The 24395-nt window shown below is 44.5% G+C and overlaps 1 protein-coding gene across 1 annotated transcript in view; it reads right to left on the bottom strand.

The window, feature by feature from the left end:
- Positions 1 to 24395, bottom strand: part of IQCH (IQ motif containing H) — a 307537-nt gene that overhangs the window by 258258 nt on the left and 24884 nt on the right. The window contains exons 2-3 of the mRNA XM_030192830.1: positions 18053 to 18175; positions 3710 to 3792 (exon numbers count right to left, since the gene is read on the bottom strand). Coding sequence (XP_030048690.1) covers positions 3710 to 3792; positions 18053 to 18175 — 206 coding nt within the window. The remainder of the gene's footprint in view (positions 1 to 3709; positions 3793 to 18052; positions 18176 to 24395) is intronic.

Below are 24395 nucleotides of genomic sequence, written 5' to 3'. Positions count from 1 at the left end.
GTTAGTGACCACTGGGGGAGACAGGGGAGATCATCCCTGATTCCCTCCGGTGGTCATCTGGTCAGTTTGGGCACTTTTTGGAAGCTTGGTCGTGAAAAAAACAGGACCAACTTTGTGTGGACTAAATGCTCGTCGGGGACATCTTGCTTCTTTCCATTATCAGGCGCGGAGGTCCATCTGTTAACCACGCCCCGGAACGCCCCTGTCCCGCCTTCGCTACTGTTCGGCCACGCCCCCGAGAATTTCGCCCGTCCCCGTGACGGAAAGCAGTTGGGGCCGTCCAAATTCAGCTTTCGATTATACCTGTTTTTGAGATGGACATCCATCTCCCAATTTGTGTCGGAAGATGGGCGTCCGTCTCTTTCGAAAATAAGCTGGATAGTATATAGAGGTACTTATTTGTACCTTGGGCAATGGAGGGTTAAGTGACTTGCCCAGAGTCACAAGGAGCTGCAGTGGGAATCGAACTCAGTTCCCCGGGATCAAAGTCCACTGCACTAACCACTAGGCTACTCCTCCACTCATTCCACCAATAAGAGCCAACCTCATCAGTGATGTCACAAAGGCTTGATTGTCCGATACTTGGCTCACTTCTGATATTGTGATGTCATAAGGGAAAGGGAAATGGGACTTGATATAACGCTTTTCTGAGGTTTTTGCAACTACATTCAAAGCGGTTTACATATATTCAAGTACTTATTTTGTACCTGGGGCAATGGAGGGTTAAGTGACTTGCCCAGAGTCACAAGGAGCTGCAGTGGGAATCAAACTCAGTTCCCCAGGATCAAAGTCCACTGCACTAACCACTAGGCTACTGCTCCTGCATCTTCCTCTTCGTTCAGTACATTTTCCATACAGAATAATACACAGATTTGAAAATGTCATTCATGACTACGTTTCACCTACTGCATTGCTGTTCCCTGAACATGCTTTTAGCCAAGTAAGGGCTGAGCAATCTCAAGCAGCCAGGTTTTCTGTGGATAAAGCAGCACAGTAAAAATGGCTGGAAGCTGCTCTCGGAGTTAACAAGCAGAATTGATCTAAGAGTTGTCTCAGTGCTCAGGATATGCCATTCTGGTCTTCATCCACCATATCATAAGTCCTCTTTTGTGGATTTTATTTTTGTTACATTTGTACCCCGCGCTTTCCCACTGATGGCAGGCTCAATGCGACTTACATGGGGCAATGGAGGGTTAAGTGACTTGCCCAGAGTCACAAGGAGCTGCCTGTGCCTGAAGTGGGAATTGAACTCAGTTCCCCAGGACCAAAGTCCACCACCCTAACCACTAGGCCACTCCTCCACTCATTGCAGACTCTACTCAGTTATTTTACCATGGTGGCTATTTTAGAAGCTGTATTTCTGTTTTAGACGTCTGAAAACTGACATTTAGATATCTATATTGCTTAGTTGTCCAAATCCCAATTTTACAAAGGCAGGATATGGATGTCTAACACCGCAGTATATCCATATGGCAAGAGGTGTGGTCTGCATGTGTTTTGAGAGGGATTAGGGAGGGCCCAAAATATGGATGTCCAACTCCTATCAATATAATTCTTATTAACAGCTAATTCCCCTTAAAGGGTTCAGTGCAGTGTACAAAATTACAGATCTCCATCAAACAATTACAAAAATTCCAGCAAAGTAAAATGTTACAAGACGTTCATGAAAATCATTACTATAATCACAGCAAAAACGCCCTATATCAACCTTACCTATCTATAGGAACATTATCGAGAAAACAAGAACGATTTTACCTTCCTTCGAGATAACAAATAATCTTGTTCTAGTCTAATGCAAAGGGGAAGAGAGTTTCAGAGAGCCACCCCGGTGAGTGAAAATATGGTATTAGAAATTCTAGTGAATCGCAGATTTCTTAAAGAAGGAGGGTATAGTATCAGTTTGCTATGTAAATGGGATGAAAATCTAAACAATGGAACAGACACTTAATCAATAATTCAGAAGTAAAACCATATAAAATCTGAAAGAATAAGTAAGCTGCTTTAAATGAAATTCTTTCACTTACCGGAAGCCAATGCAATTTAGTTATATAAGAAGGGGAAGGGACGTCCATGTCCAAAAGATGGACATTGCTATTTAGACCTTGTACTTTTCATGTCAGTGCTCTGATTGAGCAGTTACCCTCTGGAGGGATTAAGGCACGACACCTCCTTAATTCCCCAGTGGTTGCTGTCCCCTGAACGTGAAAGCGGAAGGGAATACCAGGCAGTATGACAGCTTCAGGTATTATAGACATTCTTAAGAGAACAGCATGCAGATCTGAGGAGTAGCCTAAGGGCTTGACAGGGACCCAGGTTCAAATCCTACTTCAGCTCTTTTTCATTTTTTAATTGTGAGCCCTCCAGGGACAGAAAACTACCTATTGTACCCGAATTTTTAAGACACCTGCAGGCCTGAAGGCTATTGAAGTGCTGTACGATTCAGGTACAGTTGGTATTTTTCTGTTCCTGCAGGGCTCACAATTAAAACACAAGATTTGAACCTGGGTCCTCTGATACTCAGCCCATTGCTCTTCGTGGTTATCTGTGTGACCACACATACATCCATGTCCCTTGTGTTCCCTATTTATAATTTGGGCATTTCAGTTTGTAAAATGGATTTTTTATTTTTGTTACATTTGTACCCCGCGCTTTCCCACTCATGGCAGGCTCAATGCGGCAGGCAATGGAGGGTTAAGTGACTTGCCCAGAGTCACAAGGAGCTGCCCGTGCCGGGAATCGAACTCAGTTCCTCAGTTCCCCAGGACCAAAGTCCACCACCCTAACCACTAGGCCACTGGACTTTCTGACTTGGACAATCTTTTTAAAATGCTGATCCACATGTGCGAGTAATTTTATAACATCTGTTTTACACAAAGAAATGCAACTTACAAAATAGTGTGTAAACAGCAGGCACATGTTTCTATGTGGACCACATCCAGGCATTTTGGTGGTACAAGCGTACAGCACACACACTTACTGACATCGGCTTCAGAGAGCAGGTCGGTGAAGTCCTGCATGGGCGTTTGCAGTATTACTGAAGCTGCTTCTGGGAGTTTAACGTAGGAAGACCCACAGGTGCCTTGTGGGAGTTTATCATAGGAAGACACACAGGTGCCTTGTGTCGCCATTATGAAGTAAATCCCTCCAGACCAATGCAATCTTCAGGAAGGGCTGAACAGCAAAGACTTTGATCCTGGGGAACTGAGTTCAATTCCCACTGCAGCTCCTTGTGACTCTGGGCAAATCACTTAACCCTCCATTGTCCCTGGTACAAAATAAGTACTTGAATATATGTAAACCACTTTGAATGTAGTTGGAAAAACCACAGAAAGGCAGTATATAAGCCCCATTCCCTTTCCCCTCTTCGTTAATTCAACAGCCCTCAGCAGTGTCACTCAAAAGTTCAACATTCCTTGTAAAGCTTCAAGGTAATGAAGTGTTGGACCTTTGAGTGACACTCTTGACGTTCACTGGATTAATGAAGAGGGAAGGAGTGTTTTTATGATAATAGGCACCCAGTTATAAAGTTACCCCCACAACCTATATCTGTAATCACATTGAATGATAACTGTGTTAGAATGCGCTAAAGAATGTTCTGAACATTATTTAACAATAAATCCCATTTCATGCAATAACGTGTGTTAACAGCGTGAGCACACACTAGGCCCAAAGTTGGAGGAAAGAGTAGAGGGCTTTGCAGCTTCCTTACCGAGAGCTGTGAGATTCCCTGGGTGCCAGAGGAATAGTGAGCACCTGTGTGTTTAGGAAATTCAGGTATTCTTCTGCGTGCTTCTGTTGGAGAAAACAGTTAAAGGATGACGCGGCATGTTCTGAAAGATAAATACCAGCTTTTAATTCTATTGCAAACTTTGACATCATAATCATGGATTTTTCAGAGAAGTCAAGCTGTAATTCTCGAGTTCAGCCTTTACGCTAAACCCCATCACTACTTCCATTCCATTTGGGTTCCCTTTGGTGGTTTCTGCTACTTCTTTCTCCCCCAATGGCACGTAAAGGCACCAGTCTGAGGGCTGGAGGGAAACCACCTGGAAGGCATGTCCTCAGTGCTCTTCAATGGCAGGCATGGAATAGGCAACCATTTTCTCTCCCTCTCTGGACCCAAGTGCACCACCTCTGGGGGCACATCTAGGCCTGAGTGGAACAGATGAATGGTAAATCTGAGCCAGATGTTAAGTATGAATTATTCTCTCTATCTTCTGTTGCTGTTTTAGCTGCTGGTGTCTCTGTGACCTGCCACTGCTTCGGATATGGAGTTAAGAGCAAAGAAAAATGCCCTGCTAATTTCTTTCAAGGCACTTTTCTCCCCTCATGCCTCTGCCATCCTTTTTCTTCCCTGCATGCCCACACAATCCATTCAGAGCTGATTCTGCTTCCTTCTTTGATCTGGACCATTAACTGTGTCCTTGCTAAGCTTGCATTCCTCTGCTATACCCGGGGAAGCTCGAGACTGGAGCAGCAAGCGACCATATGGGAATGCTTCCTGTCATTAACTCCTTCCAGAAATATGAATAAATCATAGTGCCATCAGTGTACAAAGAGCTTTAGAAGTTAGTTCACATGTCAGTGTCCACCCCAAAGAGCTTCAATCTGCCTCCGAGCACTGGGAGGTGCAATGACTTTCTCCAGTGACAGCCCCCTCTCCTGTCTCACCAGAACTTGGAAACCTCTTCTCCACACCATGCCTAACTCCCATCAGCCCCATCACAGGAAACTAAACCCATGTCTTCTTTGTCATTTTCTTTTATAACTATTCCATTCTGGAACTCCTTACCTATTTATTTTTAATTATTTGTTGCATTTGTATCCCACATTTTCCCACCTATTTGCAGGCTCAATGTGGCCTACCACAATACGCCTCAAACCCGCCTATCTAACGTTTAGGAAGTAACTGAAAACTGATGCCTAATGTAATACGGCTAAATCCTCAACTAGCAGGCAAACACACCGAAGGTAACTCAAAGGATGATGTGGAAAAAACATCCAACGGACTGAAAGATTTCACAGCAGGAGGTTTATTCAAAAATATATAAGGGACTCAACATGAATCGTGTTTCGGCCATGAGGGCCTGCATCAGGAGTCACTGTATAGTGTACAAGTCAAACTTCTCTACGTTCTACGGCGTCTACAGAAATGACCTAGTATCTGTTGTAGCGAACATCGAAGCGCACACTACTGAATTACAGTAGAATGTAACAAACACAGGAGCGCACTTCTTAATTGAAGCAACAGATACTAGGCCATTTCTTTAGACGCCATAGAATGTAGAGAAGTTCGACTTGTACACTATACAGGGACTCCTGAGGCAGGCCCTCACGGCCGAAGCACGATTCGTGTTGAGTCCGTTACGTATTTTTGAATAAACCTCCTGCTGTGAACTCTTTGAGTCCGTTAGATGTTTTCTTCCACATCATCCTTTGTGTCACCTTCGCTGTGTTTGCCTGCTTGAATTGACCTGTGCGGAGGCTTTTTGCTCTTCTGTGCTTGTCGTTTAAATCCTCAACTAAACACAAGAAAATACATAATTAAAGATAAACGATGACTGTAACAAGGATACCACACATTGCTGTATTGTCGTGACTTGTAACTGTTCCATGATGCACTATACAATGCTCTGCTACTGTACCCCAAAGCCTGATGACTGATTTTTAGCTAAGCTCTATTGCTACTGATGACTGATGTGATTACTGTTAATTGTTTCCCAAATAGTTATAATATCATATAACCCTATGGCTACTGATGATTGATTCTTTGTCTGCTAAATAGTTACAATACCAGGTACCCCCATGGCCACCGAGGATTGATTCATTGTCCATAATTTGAATTCACCGTTGATTGTTGCAATATCCTGTACCCTACGGCTACTGATGTATGATTCAATGTTAATTGCCTGCAAAATGATCATAATATCATGTATAATGTACACAAACTTACTGCTGTAATTACAAGGTATTCAAATACTGATGTACTGTAAACTGTGGTGAACCCGTTCAGGGGATACAGCGGTATATAAATAAATAAATTGACACCGACATTGACAGTACACAGCACTCTGGGCGAGCCATTTGGCCCTTCACTCCTTTTTTTTTCAAATTTAATACTCGTGAATGATGTAGGTGGAGAAAAGGCAGCATAATTAAGTGGTAGAAACACAAAGCTTGAACAACATATTGTTAAAGATAACATTGTTGAAGTATATTCATAATAAACGGCCTACAAAGGATAATGAAATGGAAAAAATAATCTGGAGAGAGAAAGAGAGACAAAGCAGTATTATTAATATTACATTTGTATCCCACATTATCCCACCTTTTTGCAGGCTCAATGTGGCTTACAATTCATCGTGGATACTGGAAATAGAAAAGAATGTACATTTGGTTTAGCAGAAGTTTTGGTTACATGATGGTGAAATACATGATAGTGTTAGAGCCAAAGGCATTAGGTACAAGATAGTGAGAAAGCAAAAGACATTAAAGAATATTCCTGGATATCTTGAAGAAAGTAGAGTTACGCATGTTGTTCTTTATGATATATTTTGTCGAAGAGATACGTTTTCAGGAGTTTGCGGAAAGTGGTCATTTCGTAGTACTGAATAACTCTGATTTCAATATTTACAGTGGAAAAACTTCTAAAGGACGACAGACAAATAAGGAACCAACATTAAGCAGAATAGGTAAGAAAAGAACTGGCCAATATACGAGGGAATAAGCCACCGGGACCAAATAACATTTTTCTACTGTTGGTAATTAAATGTTATAGTGAAATTTTCTGTTAATGTTTGATTTTAATGACTGTAAACTGCATTGGTTGTCTTAGGATGGGAATGCAGTATACAAATGATTTAAATTTCAGGATTCAAGTAAGGACATGCAGGTTCCTGAAAACTGGCAAAAGGCAAATGAGCCCTTAGTCAAAGAAGAATCCAAAACAGAACCAGTTAGTCTAGTAGCGACTATTCCAGGGGAAGCTGTTATAAAAAAAATGGAGATGGCTTAAAGGTACTATATAAATACTGCAATATATATTTTGAGGCTGCTTTTAACTCCTAACCCTTATTCACTTGTTCAGAACCCTTATTTTATCATTCTGACTTTAATATTCCCTTATCTCTTGTTTGTCCTGTTTGTCTGTCCTAATTAGACTGTAAGCTCTGTCGAGCAGGGACTGTCTCTTCATGTTCAAGTGTACAGTGCTGCGTACGTCTAGTAGCGCTTTAGAAATGATAAGGGATTCCGGAATCTTGCTACTCTTTGGGATTCCACACGGAATGCTGCTACTCTTTGGGATTCTACACGGAATGTTGCTACTCTTTGTCCTTACCCCTTATTTGTCCTGTTTGTCTGTCCTAATTAGATTGTAAACTCAGTGGAGCAGGGACTGTCTCTTCATGTTCAAGTATACAGCGCTGCGTACGTCTTGTAGCGCTTTAGAAATGATAAGTAGCAGTAGTAGTAACAGTAATGGTGACAATTTGGAGAGCTTTTTAGAGGAAAAGATACTGGTGGGTACAACAGTGCAGCTATCGACTAGGGAAAAGAATTTTATTTTGAAAGATATTTGCCATACTTGGGGTCAGGAAGGAGTTACTTTCAGTGGGATATACATGTGTATTTCATAAAATATGCACATTCATTTGTGAGGAAGGTCTCCCGTCCTCACAAATGAGGAGTGGCCTAGTGGTTGATGCAGCTGGTTTTGATCCTGGCAACCTGGGTTCAATTTCCACTGCAGCTCCTTGTGACCTTGGGCAAGTCACTTAACCCCCCCTCCCCCCCAATTGCCCCAAGTACAAAAACTTAGTTTGTGAGCCCTCTACGGACACAGAAAGTACCTGCATATAATGTGTACAGCACTGCGTACGTCTAGTAGCAATATAGAAATGATGTATACTGACTGTGTGCTTACAAAGGAAATAAAAAGGAAGCAGTTTATGGTGTTCAACAAGATTTGGAAGCCCCTTTTGTTTCTTAGAAGAAGCGGCATGCAGGTCTCAGACTGCAGAGGGAAGCTGAATGCACACTTCCTGGACTCCTCCCACTGCAAGAGCAGAGCTGCTGCTTTTGGCCAGTTTAAAGGACTCAAAGGCGTTTCAGTCAGTAGCTAGTGAGACAGAGTTGGTGGTTACCGAGGAAGGGCAGACTCGAGGGGCCCTTTGGCCCTTATCTGCTGTCATGTTTCTAGTTGGAAGGTATGCAAGACTGGGAGGCAGAGTGAAGTGGCAGCTTCAGGAACTCACACAGGACCTAAGAGAGAAGAGAAACAATTTGGACTACTTAAGGAATCTCAGTCGTTCCTATAGGAAACGCACAACCACCCGATCTTCACTGGCAGAGAAAGAAAGCAGAAACAGTTGTGGTAACACAGCCAGTATCTTGGAGAAAGACAGAAGTTTATTACTTAAGGACAGGTGAAACTAGGCCTTACCTGCTAATTTTCTTTCTGTGTTGCTCCCCAAAGTTATCTGGTTTAATATTAGAAAGAAAGAATACCTTTTTCCTCAGCAACCCTCCAGACCGGTCAAGACGCTTGGGTTATGCACACCTACCAGTAGAGGGAGGCTGAGAACACCTGAGTTTGGATAATGCATATCTATCCTGTGCAGAACCCAACCAGCCAGTATATAGATAACAAAGCAGAGAAAGAAAAGAAGAAAAGAACAACACCATAGAACCCTGTACCTTAGCCCACACAAAAATAAATGTGCTTCCACAGGCAGACCACAACCAGCAGACTGACCTGCACTAGTTGTGAATCCAGAAAAACATGTCTGGCACCTCTTTTGACTGGTTTTGTACTCTTGCCATACTGTGACAACTACAGCAATCTTCAGCAACACACAATAAACAGGAAGGGCTCTTGACCGGTCTGGAGGGTCTAAAGGAAAGAAAATTAGCAGGTAAGGCCTAATTTCACCTTCCTCAGCAATCCTCCAGACTGGTCAAGACGCTTGGGAAGTACCAAAGCTCTAAAGCTCTAAGGGTGGGACCCCCGGAGACCAGAAGTCAAAACAGTCGCCCCAAAACCAGCATCCCCTTTCGCCTGCACATCTATTCTGCAATGTTTCACAAAAGAATGCAACAAAGACCACACTGCCGCTCTGCAAATGCCCTGAAGCGGAATTAAACTGCTCTCTGCCCAGGAGGTAGCCACCCCCCAAGTGGAATGAGCCTTAAGCACCAACGGAACATCATACCCTTGAGCAAATAAGCTGAAGCAATCCCTTCCTTCAGCCACCAGGCTACAATTACCTTGGAGGCCGCTGCCCCCTTCTCTGGACCTCCATACAGAACAAACAACCTATCCAAAGCACAAAATTCCTCCATACTCTTCAGATAATGCTGCAAAGCTCTTTTCATATCCAACCTCGCTAAGCAACGCTGGTAACCGGTAAGGAGATAACCTGATTCACATGAAAGTCCAACATGACCATGGGTAGAAAAGATGGAACTGGCTTCAAAGAAACCTTCTCTCTGGTAAAAGACAAGAAGGGTTTCCTACAGGACAAGGCCTGCAACTCTGAAATTCTCTAGGCCGAAGAGATCGCCACCAAAAACACTATTTTCAAAGTGAGATCCTTACAGGTGCTTGCCTCGAACAGTTCGAAAGGTTCACCCAACAAAACCTCAAGACAAGATTCAAAACCCAAGGAGACACCAAAGGAGCCGTGGAGGCCTGAGAAGCTTCACCCCACAAAGAAAACACACCACATCCAGAGAAGAAGCCAAGGACGACCCCCTGAACTTTCCCCTGAAAACAAGCCAAAGCTGCAACCTGCACTTTCAATGAGGACAGAGCCAGATCTCTGTCCAAACCCTCCTGCAGAAATTCCAAAATCTCCATGATCGAAGCGTGTAAAGGCCAATAGCACTTATTCTAGCACCAGCTCTCAAAAATGCGGCACACTTTCACATAGGCCAAAGAAGTCAACCGTTTTCGTGACTGCAGCATCATAGAAATCACCTTGGGGGTATAGCCCTTCTTGCTCTGCCGAGCCTTCTCAAGAGCAACGCTGTAAGCGAGAATGGAGATGGGTCGGGCATCACAATCGGACCCTGATGCAATAAGTCCGTCGACCTGTGCAACGGCAACGGCTCCTGCACTGCCAGATGGACCAAATCTCCTAACCAACGATGGCATGGCCAATCTGGAGCAACCAGAATCACCGGGCCCAAGTACCGTTCAATCCGCTGAACAACCCGACCGTAAAGTAGCACCCAAGGAAGCCATGGAAGAATTAACAATGCTTCGATCCCTTCGGAACGAGGATCCCTCCAGTGACTGAAGAAGCGAGGCACCTGAGGATTGTCAGCTGTTGCCATGAGATCCACTTGAGGTAGCCCCCATCTCAACACAATGCGTTCAAAAACCGATTGGTGAAGAGACCACTTGCCGGGATCTAGAGTGTGTCTGCTCAGAAAATCCACTCGCACATTGTCCATGCCGGCCACATGTGCAGCAGAGAGGTCTTGGAGATGTGACTCTGTCCAGTGCACCAACAACTCTGTTTCCTCTGCGACCACCCGACTCTTTGTGCCACCCTGCCGATTTACATAGGCCATGGCTGTAGTGTTGTTGGAGAGGACCCGCATGGCTCTGCTGACGAGGAGTGGGTGGAAGGATTCCAGAGTTAATCGGATCGCCCGCGTCTCCAACCGATTGATCAACCAGCGAGCCTCTTCCATTGATCAGTGGCCCTGAGTCACATGTCCAAGACAATGAGCTCCCCAGCCCACCAACTGGCATCCATGGTGACCGCTATCCATTCTGGCGACTCCAGAGGCATGCTCTTCTCCAGATGAGTTGTGGAAAGTCACCACTGCAGACTGACCCAGGGAGCCCCCAAAAGAGGAAGCCGCACCTCCAAATCCTGCTTCTGTGGAGACCAGTGGGAAAGAAATACTCGCTGCAGCAGCCTCATGTAAGCCCTGGCCCATAGTACCACCTCCAACACAGCCACCATCAAGCCCAGTACCTGCAGGTAGGATCGGGCCATGGGATCGATCTCCGAAAGGAGCTGCCAAATCTGTCCCTGCAGCCGATTGATCCGAACAGGGAGCAGAAACACATACCCCACCAGCGTGTCGAACCAAACCCCCAAATATTTGAGGGACTGAGACTGATGTAGATGGCTCTTGGCTGAGTTCACTACCCAGCCCAGAGACTCCAGGAAGCTCACAACTTGACCGGTTGCTATCTCGCTCTCCAAGTAAGACTTCGCCCGAATCTACCAGTCGTTTAGATATGGATGGACCAAGATTTCCCTGCTTCCAAAGGGCTGCTGCCATGACCACCATCACCTTGGAAAATGTACAAGGTGCAGTTGCGACGGAGCACAAAATTGAAAATGTTTCCCTAAAACAGCAAACTGAAGAAACCACTGATGTGCCATGTGAATAGGAATGTGCAGATAAGCCTTTGTCAAATCCAGGGAAGTTAGAAACTTCCCATGCCAAACCACGACAATGACCAAGCGCAACGTCCTCATATGAAAGGATGGAACCTTGAGAGCCCCGTTGACTCGTTTGAGGTCCAAAATGGAAACCCATCTTTTTGGGTAGCACAAAGTAAATGGAATAACAGCACATCCTCTGTTCCCTTTGAGGCACTGGCACTACTGCCCCCAGACGGACCAGCCGAACAAAGTATCCCGAACCGTCCCGCCTTGTGATGAAAATTGCACAGCGATTCGAGAAACAAATCTGGAAGTGGACTTTCTTACTCCAGCGTATAGCCTTCGCAAACCACCTCGAGGACCCACTAGTCTGACGTGATCTGGGTCCACCTCTGGTAAAACTGTCTCAACCAAGCGCCCACCTGTACCAGAGGCTGGACCCCGCACCTTCATTGAGAACTTCACACCAGTCTGGAAGCCTCCGAAGTGGAGTCGCGACCTCCATGATGGCCACCTCGAAAGGACTGGCTGGCTGGTAGGGTTCTGCACAAGATAGATATACAGTATCCAAACTCAGGTGTTCTCAGTTTCCCTCTGCTGGTAAGCGTACATAACCCACGCGTCTTGACCGGTCTAGAGGGTTGTTGAGAAAAGAGGTATTCTTTCCTTCTAATATTAAACCAGGTAACTTTGAGGAGCAAGCAGCAACACAGAAATACGCCCCAGAGAAGATCTGCATGGGAAACAAACTGCTCTCTGATCTCTTAACACAGAAGGGACAAGCTGTTCAAATTCCATTACAACACTGAGAAGGTTATCATGTTATGTTACGTTGGAGTGGAGGAGTAGCCTAATGGTTACCCACTGCAGCTCCTTTTGACCCTTCTCCACTTAAAAGAGTAACACCTCATCTCTTAGTGGAGTCTTTTCTGGAAGCCAGAAAGATGAGAGAGACATCCTCAGGCAAACCTAGAGACCCAAATTCTACACGCTCAACATCCAAACCGTGAGGGCCAGGGATTGGAAGTTTGAAATGCAGATGGGATCCTTTGTTTTGCGTGATGAATGTTGAAAAACAGTACAATCACCACAGATCTTCAGTGGATAACTCCAGAAGAAGAGGGAACTAGATCTGCTACAGCCAGTAAAGGGCAATTAGGATCATAGTTCCTTGGTCTTTTCTGAGTTTCAACAAAGTCTTGCTTATGAGAGGTATCAGAGAATATGCATACAGAAGACCCTCCCCCCACTGTAGGAGAAAGGCACCTGACACCAGCCTGCCATGTGATCTGAGGATGGAACAGAACTGGGGGACTTTGTTGTTGAGATGAGTGCCAAAAAGATCCACCGAGGGAATGCCCTACTCTCAGAAGATCTTGTGGGCTACGCTCATGTTGAGAGACCAATCGTGCAGTTAAACAACCCTGCTCAGTCTGTCTGCCAGGCTGTTCTCCTTGCCTGCCAGGTACGTGGCTCAAACGATCATTCAGTGAAAGAGGGTCCACTGCCACATTCCCACTGTTTCCTGACACATTGGGTAGGATACTGCATATTTATCCTGTGCAGAACCCAACCAGACAGTATATAGATAACAAAGCAGAGAAAGAAAAAAAGAAAAGAACAACACCATAGAACCCTGTACCTTAGCCCACCACAAAAATAACTGCTTCTTGCTTCCACAGGCAGACCGCAACCAGCAGACTGACCTGCATCAGTCGTGAATCCAGAAAAACATGTCTGGCATATAGAACACTGCAACCTGGCTCTTTGAATGAGAATAACTTGGTGTTGTAGCTGATCTCTGATAGCCTTTAGAGCATTCCAAATGGCCCTGAGCTTGAGGAAGTTGATATGGTAAGTCTTTCCAGAACAGACCCCTTGGGTGTGAAACTCAACTAAATAAGCTCCCTACCCCAAGTTACATAGAGAGGCATAATTGAAAGGCTGCCTTCACTACCCTACCGACAAGCCCCCTTGATGTTTCACTGGCTCCGTGACGGAAAGCAGTTGAACCCGGCCAAAATCGAATTTCGATTATACCGATCTCGTTGGGTTCAGGAGATCGCCGGCCATCTCACGATTTGTGTCGGAAGATGGCCGGCGATCACTTTCGAAAATGAGCTGGTATAGTATAACTTATACATGTGTTTTTCGGTAGATATCTGATATTTTTTCATGGGATTGACTTTTTTGTTTTATATCACAGAGACACATTTTCCAAAAAACCCATCCAAGTCAGGATTGAGGTGTCCTGCCCAAAAACATCAATTTCCTGTTTGAAAATATTTGAGAAGGACGTCACGGAAATCCATCCTGAACAAACTGAGGGGCCATTTTACTAAGCTGCGTAAGTGTCTACACGCGCCAAAATGGAGTTACCACCCGACTACCGTGTGGCTCATGCGGTAATTTCATTTTTTCGTGCGTCCACTATACGCGTCTGAAAAATATTTTTTTATTTTTGGGCGCGTGTAACGGACGTGCGCCAAGTGGCATTTGGCGCATGTAGGTCATTACCGCCCGGTTACCGCATGAGTCTTTACCGCTAGGTCAATGGCTGGTGGTAAAGTCTCAGACCCAAAATGGACGCGCGGCAATTTAGCCTGCTTGCTGCTTTGTTCAGAATGACCATAATACCAGCAGCTAACAGACAGCCTGGTTTTCTTTTCTGGTTTCCTTTTCAGGGGAGAGGGAGGAGGACAGCAACCACTGGGGGATTATGAGGGGTCATGCCTTAATCCCTCCAGCGGTCTGCTGTTCGGTCAGACCACCCTTTTGTAACCTGGATGTGACTGAAACAGGTCTAGATAAAAACGTCCTTCTTTTTTTAGACACGGAAGTTTCTTCCTGTTGTTGGAGGTCCTACTTTTGGCCCTCCCTAGTCCCACTCAACAACCCCCCCCCCCCCCCTTGCTCTTTGGATGAACTGCAATGTGCAAAGTCCTAGTTCTGACTTTCCAAAATTGGGATTGGGACGTTTTTAACAGATGGACTTTTTTAAAGGCATTTTGAGATGTCCATCTGCTTTGAAAATGAGAACCACAGTGTCTGGTAGTAGAGGGAGTTTGTGTTGCTGTTACTGATTTGACACCAGAGTTTGTATGTTGAGTTGTAAAGTGAATCCTATCTATATCTCACAAAGTGGAAATGGAATCACAAAACTCAAAACCAAACAACATCTACTAAATGACCCACTAAATTCAAAAATAAGTGTATGTGGAAAATATTACAGGTTTTCTTTCAAAAGAAGGAAAAGCCTCAAGGGAGCTCTTGAGCACAAAGGTCTAGTGAGCTACTGGTGATCAAAATGACTGTCTGACAGGAGTGTGTAGCTGGAATGCTGTCATTTGACCCCCCCCCCCCCATTAGGACCCTGATGCATACTGGAGTGAAACGCTGGCCACTGTTGGTCCAGGGTAATTCACAGTGAAATCTATCCAGCATAGCAATGTGATTTAAGACTGTTACATTACAGCAGCGAGAATTGTGACTGTGAGTGGAGACCAGGGGCATAGCCAGACTTCAGCGGGAGGGGGGTCCAGAGCCCCAGGTAAGGGGGCACATTTTACCCCCCCCTCCCGGCGCCGCCGACCCCCCACTGCCATTGCCGACACACCCCCGCCACCACCACCCCCGCCACCACCAACAACAACTTTGACCCTCCCCCTGCCGACGACCCTCTCGACCCCCCTTCCCGCCGCTAACCCTCCCCCGCCGTCGCCTGCCTTTGCTGGCGAGGGACCCCAACCCCCGCCAGCCGAGGTCCTCTTCTTCCTTCATTCTGTTTCTGAGTCAGACTGAGAAACAGAACGAAGGAAGAAGAGGACCTCGGCTGGCCGGGGTTGGGGTCCCCCGCCAGCAAAGGTAGGCGATGGCGGGTTGGCAGCAGGGGGGGGGGGGTCAAGAGGGTCGTTGGCAGGGGGCTCCAGGGCTAAATCTACGGGGCCCAGACCCCCGTGGCCCCACGTGGCTACGCCCCTGGTGGAAACGATTGCAAATGAACATGACTGTGTATAGGCTAAGTACAAGTTTGAATCTTGACTTTTCAGAAGCTAAAAATTCCAGGGAACTGTTTTGTATGCACTAAACACAGCAGTTTTTGGATTTGTTTCTGAAGATCTTAATCAAGAAGGTTTTTGAGCCGATGATGAGGAACAGATCTATTTTGACCAGAGATTAGGTCATTTTGATCACCAGTAGCTCACTAAACCTTTGTGCTCAAGAGCTCCCTTGAGGCTTTTCCTTCTTTTTAAAGGTTATCAATAGAAATCAAACAAAATAAAACATGGAAAAGAAAATAAGATGATACCTTTTTTATTGGACATAACTTAATACAGTTCTTGATTAGCTTTCGAAGGTTGCCCTTCTTCCTCAGATTTTCTTTTCCATGTTTTATTTTGTTTGATTTCTATTGATAAGCTTTAAGAGTGGACTAACACGGCTACCACACCTCTCTATCTTCTTTTTAAAGAAAACCTGTAATATTTTCCACATACATTTATTTTTGAATTTAGTGGGTCATTTAGTATGAGTTGTAAAGTGAAACATTCTATTTCTGCTGTGTACTTCTTGTTGGGAGAGTTTTATTAGTTTACCCGGGAACTCCGTTCACTGGGTAAATCTCTCTTATCTGCACCCTTCTCCTCCACTGCTAACTCCAGACTCTGTTCCTTTTATCTTGCTGCACCATATGCCTGGAATAGACTTCCTGAGCCGGTACGTCAAGCTCCATCTCTGGCCGTCTTCAAATCTAAGCTAAAAGCCCACCTTTTTGATGCTGCTTTTAACTCCTAACCCTTATTCACATGTTCAGAACCCTTATTTTATCATCCTCACTTTAATATTCCCTTATCTCTTGTTTGTTCTGTCTGTCCTAATTAGATTGTAAGCTCTGTCGAGCAGGGACTGTCTCTTCTTGTTCAAGTGTACAGCGCTGCGTATGTCTAGTAGCACTTTAGAAATGATAAGTAGTAGTAGTAGACCTGGGAATGCTCCGTGAATGAATAATTATACTCTACGTTCTCTGTGAGTACTTGTGCTCCTCACTCCAGGCCTCAGAGGTGTACAGCTAGGCCCTGGCGGCCGCCAGCACCAGAGGACTCAACCCTGGTGGAATGAACGAGACATTTTTCTTTTCGGTGTGGTTTTGACATGTGCATATAATATATAAATATATATAGTTTATGTATTTTCATAATTTTGTAATAAACTTAATTGCTTGACTCCTGTCAGTTTGTTGTTTTCTATCACTCCTAACCACCTTACTCCCTGATTGTAAGTTTGGGGGGGGGGGGGGGGGGCGTCATCTCATCCCGTGCTTGAGGCAGCAGATTGCCTTGAACCGCCCCTGCATGCCTATGTATCTGTTCAGGATTTTTATTTATTTATTAGGATGTATTTACTGACCTTTTGAAGGAATTCACTCAAGGCTATGCACAGCAAGAACAAGTCAAACACAAGCAATAGACAATTACAGCAGTAAAAATATTCAAACAACAATAAAAAGTATGGCATAGTATGCTACATTACAATGTCAACACAATACACAATAAAACATTTTCATAGGCAGTATAGGGTATAAACAGGGCTGCCGAGAGACTGGGCCGGACCTGGGGCAAACGCCGCCCCCCCCCCCCCCCCCAGGTCGTTGTCGTCCACCCGCCTCCCTCCGTCCATCACCGGGCCAGGCCCCCCTGAATTCAAATCATAGCGCCTCACCTTCACCTCGCTCCGTGTAAAAGAAGCGCAGCAGCAGCAGTCTGCAGATCGCCTCCCTTTGGGCCGTCCCTCCCTGTGTCCCGCCCTCGAGTGCAGGACACAGGGAGGGAAGGCCTGAAGGGAGGCGATCTGCAGAGGGCAGGACACAGGGAGGGAAGGCCCGAAAGGAGGTGATCTGCAGACTGCCACTGCTGTGCTTCTTTCACACGGAGCGAGGATCAGGTGAGGCGCTATGATTTGAATTCAGGGGGGCCCGGTCCGGTGGTGGACGGAGGGGGGCAGGTGGAGGGGACTGTGGTGCCGGGTCCCCCTTGGAGGCTTGGGCCCGGGGAATTTTGTCCTCCCTGCCCCCCCTCGGTGGCCCTGGGTATAAGCAAAGATGGAACATATAGATAAGTAAGAGAGTAAGCGGAGTTAGAAAATAAGGGGACTAATTTAAAGAAAGTTGCAAATGAGGTCAGAAAAGTGCTTGAATATTATCTTAGCTACGATAGGAGTGGGTAAACATGTCCTGCTATAATATGTGCAGCCAATGTAACTTCTTGTGTGTGTGACTAGTTGATTAGTTGCTTCATCCATTAAAGTCCTGGGTGAAGAGCCAAGCTTTCACCTGCTTCCTGAAATAGAGATTCTGTTCTTTATAATAGTCTCTACCATTTTGCCCGGCACTGACGTCAGGCTCAGTGGTCTATAATTTCCTGGGTCACCTCTAATAACGCACATTTTGGCACATTGTTTGAATAGAGGCGAATTTGGACATTAAATAGTAGTAGAAAGGCAGTTAAAGTAAATGGCTGAATAAAACAACTATGTAGAAATATCGCTGAGAGCTGGATGCAAATGCATACACATTCTCCCAGGTGCAGAGCAGAGAGATGCAGGCAAGGAATGGTAGGACAGAAATGGATTTCATCTTTACGCACCCTGAGTCCCAGTTCCGTCCTCTGAATGGCAGTTTCAAGAGCCTGAATATCCACTTTTTCTCCATGTCCCTGGATGCTGACATGTGCTAATTGTTTTTTTAATTGCAGAAGGTCATCTTGTATCTGGAAGGTTGAAAGTTGAAATCCATAACAGGTCAGGTCAGAATGGTTTACTTAAACTTGAAATCTTACCTGTACACACTAAGCCCAAAGCAGACTACAATGATAAGAAAAATACAAACACAGGGGCCCTTTTACTAAGCCACCTAAGCGCCTACGTGCGCCAATTCCGAGTTACAGCCCGGCTACCATGTGGCCCTTGCGGTAATTTCATTTTTGGCACGCCTCTGCTATGCATGTCTGAAAAATATTTTTTATTTTCTGACGTGCGGAGGTCATTACCACCCGGTTACCGCATGAGATTTTACCGCAAGATCAATGGCTGGCAGTAAGGTCTCAGACCCAAAATGGACAAGCGGCAATTTTCATTTTGCCACACGTCCATTTTCAGCAAAAATTTTAAAAAAGGCATTTTTTTTACAGGTGTGCTAAAAAATGATTCTGCGTGCACCCAAGACGCGTCTACACTACCACAGGCCATTTTTCAGCGCACCTTAGGAAAAGGAACCCATAGTAATTGAATCAAAACACAATAAACCAGCAAAACTAACTGATATATAACAATATATAACAAAATCCAGATAAGATCAGGAAATCATACAGCTACTGAAGCCTTGAATAAATAGCCAAGATGAATCAGTCACGCCTCTACCCCATGTCAGCTGTAGCACTCTGTTCTTTTGGAACTGGTCCAATGATTAGTGCTGTCCAGTCCACTGCCACATCAGACACCTGGCTTCAGTCCCCAGTCAGGCCTCCTGATCTCCAGGTCAGCTGTGGGTGGAGATGTTGCAGAGGCAGTTTCACAGCCTCTGTGGGGAAGCATTCTCAGCCATCCATCTAGGAACCAGGCTTAGGGTCCACACTGACAGGGGACTGGAGAGAGCTGGCAGATTTGGAAGGGTGATACAAATGAAAGATCAAGGTACCAGATCCCAGAACTGGTTCTGGTTCAGCAAGGCTATTAGTGAATTGGAAAGCTTGGCAGTACAGAGAGGGGTTCGAAGCACACAGCACACAATCAAACATATAAACGGCGAGTGACCGTACTCACTGCAAATGCGCAGTAGAGACTTCCCTCTCTGTCCCGCCCCCGCGTCAATACGTGATGACGGAGGGGGGCGGGACAGAGAGGGAAACTGCACCGCCGACGTTGCTACCACTCCCCCCCCCCACTCGGAGTCGCCGCCGCCACCCCTCCACCCCTCCACCCGGCCCGGGCCCTCTCTTCCTTTCTGAACTTACAGATCCATTCGCCGAACGCAGCAACGCACATCAGCTGAGCTGCAGTGAGCCCTTCCTTCTTTGCCTGTGGCCCCGCCCTCCTGTGACGTAACGTCAGCGAGGGCGGGACACACACAGGCAGAGAAGGAAGGGGCAGCTCAGCTGATGTGCGTTGCTGCGTTTGGCGAATGGATCTGTAAGTTCAGAAGTGAAGAGAGGGCCCGGACCAGGTGGAGGGGTGGCGGCGGCGGCGACGACTTCGAGGGGGGGGCAGCGGTGGCGACTTCGCGGGGGGGAGGGGAGCGGTGGTGACCGCGGGGGGAGGAAAACCTCTATACCAGCCCGTTTTTACGGGCTCAACGGCTAGTACAAGAAAGAAAGCACCAAGATCCTTCAAGAACAGAACAGATCCTTTAATCAGTTGATGTTGTACATCATTGACCCGACACGGACCGTGTTTCGGCATTCAATGCCTGCATCAGAGGCCATATAACATAAAAGTTCCAAAGATAGATAGTCCCACAGGGGGCTTCTAATTTATTTATTTATTAGGATTTATTTATCGCCTTTTTGAAGGAATTCACTCAAGGTGGTGTACAGTAAGAATAGATCAAACATGAGCAATAGGCAATTACAGCAGTAAAAATATTCAAACAACAATACAAAGTATGACACAGGGGCTTATTTTCAAAGCGCTTAGCCTCCCAAAGTTCCATAGAAACGTATGGAACTTTGGGAGGCTAAGTGCTTTGAAAATATGCCTCAATGTATACTACTTACAATGTCAACACAATATGTAATAGAACATTTTAATAGACAGCGTAGGGCATAAACAAAGATGGAACATATAGATAGGTGAGAGAGTAAGAAGAATTAGAAAGTAAGGTGACTGATTTAAAGAAAGTTGCACACAGGTCAGAGAGATGGTTAAATATTATCTCAGCTAGGGTAGGAGTGGATAAACATGTCCCGCTGCAGTATGTGCAGCCCGTGTCACTCCTTGTGTGTGTGAGTGAGACTAACGAGTTAGTTGCTTCTTCCATTAAAGGCCTGGTTGAAGAGCCAAAGTTTCACCTGCTTCCTGAAGTAGAGATAGTCTTGTGTTAAGTGAACCCTTTCAGGCAGCGCATTCCAGAGTGTGGGGGCTACTCCGGAGAAGGCTCGCTTGCGGGTATCACATCATGTAATGTCTTTTGGAGAGGGTTTGGTTAGTGATAATCCTTGAGAGGACCTTAGTGTCCTTGGAGATGTGTAGAAGTTCATCCTATTGCTCAGGTACTCAGGATCATTTCCTTTCAGGGCTTTGAAAATCAGATATAGAGTTTTAAATTTAGCCCTGTATTGTACTGGTAGCCAGTGAAGTTTTTGCAAAAATGGTGTGGTGTGGTCATGTCGCTTGCAACCTTCTATTAGTCTTGCTGAAGCATTCTGAATCAATTGGAGCTGGTGCAGGCCCTTTACCATCTGACCATTGTAGAGTGCATTACAGTAATCCAGTCTTGATGCACAACTGGGCTAAGATTTAGCTGTTGCAAATAGTAGAAGCAGCTCTTGAAGGTTGCTTGGATTTGGGGAATCAGAGTAAATGTTGAATCTAACTGTATTCTAAGGTTCCTGACTTGTGATTTGAGGGGGAGTTCATACGTCCCAAAAGGGATTTTGAAGTCAGATATGTATCCACTTGTGTTAGAGACCCAGAGAAGCTCGGTTTTAATTAGGTTCAGGCAAAGTTTGTTGTGTTTAGCCCATTCTTGAATTGATGTTAGACAAGTAATCAGTTTATTCAATGACCTTAAAATTTTCAAACTCAGAATTAACAAGGCTAAATGATACACGTTTGATCTCAATAATTAACGTAAGTAAAAAAAATAAAAGTAACAAGGCTTTTATATTAGTATAACTTGATTTTGGAACAATCCATTTTATTTATGATCTATCCATCAGTGTGTTCTTAAAAAAAATGACAAACGCAGAGAAACAAAAAGAAGACAATCTGAATAGTCTTAGAATGCTACTTATTGTAGCAAAAAAATAATCATCAAAAAAACAAAACAATCTTACTTAGCATAAAAACAAGATAAAACCCAAGTTTCTCTTTGCCAGCATGCAGGGCATAATATTAGAAACTTAATTCACTTAAACAGTCTTAAAACCATGCTTTTATGCTACTTTAAATGTATACTCATTGTATTTAAAGGCTTAATCCATATTTATCCTTTAGATTGTAAGCTCCTTTGAGCAGGGACTGTCCTTCTATGTTAAATTGTACAGCGCTGCGTAACCCTAGTAGCGCTTTAGAAATGTCAAGTAGTAGTAGTAGTAGTATGTTGCTATTCCACTAGCAACATTCCATGTAGAAGGCTGCACAGGCTTCTGCTTCTGTGAGTCTGACGTCCTGCACATACGTGCAGGATGTCAGACTCACAGAAGCAGAAGCCTGCGCGGCCACATTGGTGATCTGCAAGGGCCGACTTCTACATGGAATGTTGCTACTATTGGAGATTCTGCATGGAATGTTGCTTCTATTGGAGATTCTACATGGAATGTTGCTTCTATTGGAGATTCTACATGGAATGTTGCTACTATTGGAGATTGCTTGGAATAAACTTCCTGAGCCCTTACGCCAAGCCCCCTCCCTACCCATCTTCAAATCCTTGCTCAAAGCCCACCTCTTCAATGTTGCTTTCGGCAGCTAACCTTTATACCTTTCAGGAAATCTAGACTGCCCCATTTTGACTGACTGTACATTTGTCCTTTAGATTGTAAGCTCCTTTGAGCAGGGACTGTCCTTCTATGTTAAATTGTACAGTGCTGCGTAACCCTAGTAGCGCTTTAGAAATGTCAAGTAGTAGTAATATGGAAGCATAAATGATGTGTTTTTATTCATATTGTGCAAGCACGGAACCCCCCAGCTGTTTCTTTACTGAAAAAATACTGCCGTGTTATCAGTTATGACGTCACAAAATGGCATGAAAATGTTAAATGGAAGCTTAGTAAAAATGAAGCAAAACGAGTCTTACTAAACATAAAAATGCCTCAGACTAGCTTAATCCATACTTAAGCCAAAAAAATGTTTTGCTCTTTTGATGATTATTTTTTTGCTACAATAGGTAAAATGGATTGTTCTCAATGTTAATGATGGATTTAGCTGTAAATCAAGTTAAAATAATATAAAAGCCTTGTTACTTTTATTTTTTACTTACGTTAATTATTGAGATCAAACATGTGTATCACTTAAGCCTTGCTAATTCTGAGTTTTCAATTTTTTAAAGTCATTCATCATCATTAGAAGCCTCATGTGGGGCTATCTATCTTTGGAACTTTTATGTTATATGAATGCCAAAACACAGCCCGTGTCAGGTCAATGATGTACAACATCAACTGATTAAAGGATCTGTCGTGGACTTGAAGGCTCTTGGTGCTTTCTTCCTTATGTTAGCAAGTTGAATCCATGTAGTGCTTCTCCTCCTGCTTGCACTGGCTCCACCCTTAGCGAGAAGGCTGAGGGGAGATATGATAGATGTCCATATAATACTGAGTAGAGTGGAACGTATCAATCGTTTCTTTACTCTTTCCAAAAATACAAAGACTCAGGTGCACACAATAAAGCTACTGAGTTGTAAATTTAAAACAAATTGGAGAAAATATTTCTTCTCTCAACATGTAACTAAACTCTGGAATTCATTGCCAGAGAATGTGGTAAAAGCAGTTAGCTTAGCGGGATTTTAAAAAGATTTGGATGGCTTCCTAAAAGAAAAGTCCATAAGCCATTATTAAAACGTACTTGGGAAAATCTACTGCTTATTTCTGGGATAAGCAGTATAAAACGTATTGTACTGTTTTTGGGACCTTGTGACCTGCATTGACCACTGTTGAAAAGAGGATACTGGGCTTGATGGACCTTTGGTCTGACTTTTGTATATTACTTCCTATGCTAGGCCTGTTATAAAAGCCTTTATATTGCTCTGTTTGGTTCTCACATGGTAGCCTAATAAGTTAGCATCTTTGTAACATACAGTTCTTTCTCAGGAACTGAGGAATGACACTTCAAGGATGCAAGTTTGGCTGGAGCTGAGCATGCCTTTCATATAGGGTGGATATAACCTTGGGAGGTGGTGAGAGACTGAGGATACAGTGAGCCTAAGATGTCCAGAATATTTCAGTCTTGGGGAGAGAGAACACAAGGGGATTGCAATATGTATTTTTTGCTCTATGACTACCAGCATGCTATGTGCACATAGTACTGATAAGTAATTAGCCAATGGCCACCGAGTGTGCATGTGAACACATATCAGGAGAGACTGATATGATACAGGAACATCCATATATGGCATAGGCTACTTTATCATTTTTGTTTAGGAGAAATCACATGATTTGGGAGAAAATGAAACTTACAAATGGTATGTGATGGCTGGGAAAGTGTTAGCTGAGCAGTCCTTGTTATTCAGTTTTCGCGTCTGGCGTTTCTGTATGACAAACTGCTCCAGAGAGAATAATTACTTTGTATTGGCTTAGTGATATACCAATAAAGATTTTTACTGGTTGCGCCTATATCTAAGCCTAATTGTCACTCTTATTTTCAGTCCATTGGGCTAAAGTGTTTCCCCTCCCTAGGGACTTGGGACAGGGATTACACACTTAGTATGGCAATGCTTATGTTCTTATGACTGGCACTCAGTGCTACTGGTGGTGGTAACAGCTGATTGTGACTGGCAGTGAGTAGTAGTGACAGCAGTAATGGCTGGTACTAGTTTTAACTGGCAATGATTGATTGGTAGTGGTAATCAGTGGTTGTGCCTGATAGTGACTGGTAGTGGTAATCCCGCCAGTAATTGGTATCAGTTTATCCACACTCTTATCACCTCATGCGTAGATAACTGCAACTTGCTTCTCACGGGTCTCCCACTAAGCCGTCTCTCTCCCCTTCAATCCGTTCTAAATTGTGTTGAATGACTTCTGTTCCACCAGTGTCACTATCCATTTCTACATACAGTTAAAA

This window comes from Microcaecilia unicolor, chromosome 1 (assembly GCF_901765095.1).
Source record: "Microcaecilia unicolor chromosome 1, aMicUni1.1, whole genome shotgun sequence".
Classification (NCBI taxonomy): Eukaryota; Metazoa; Chordata; class Amphibia; order Gymnophiona; family Siphonopidae; genus Microcaecilia; species Microcaecilia unicolor.
This window is presented reverse-complemented; position numbering and strand designations above follow the sequence as displayed.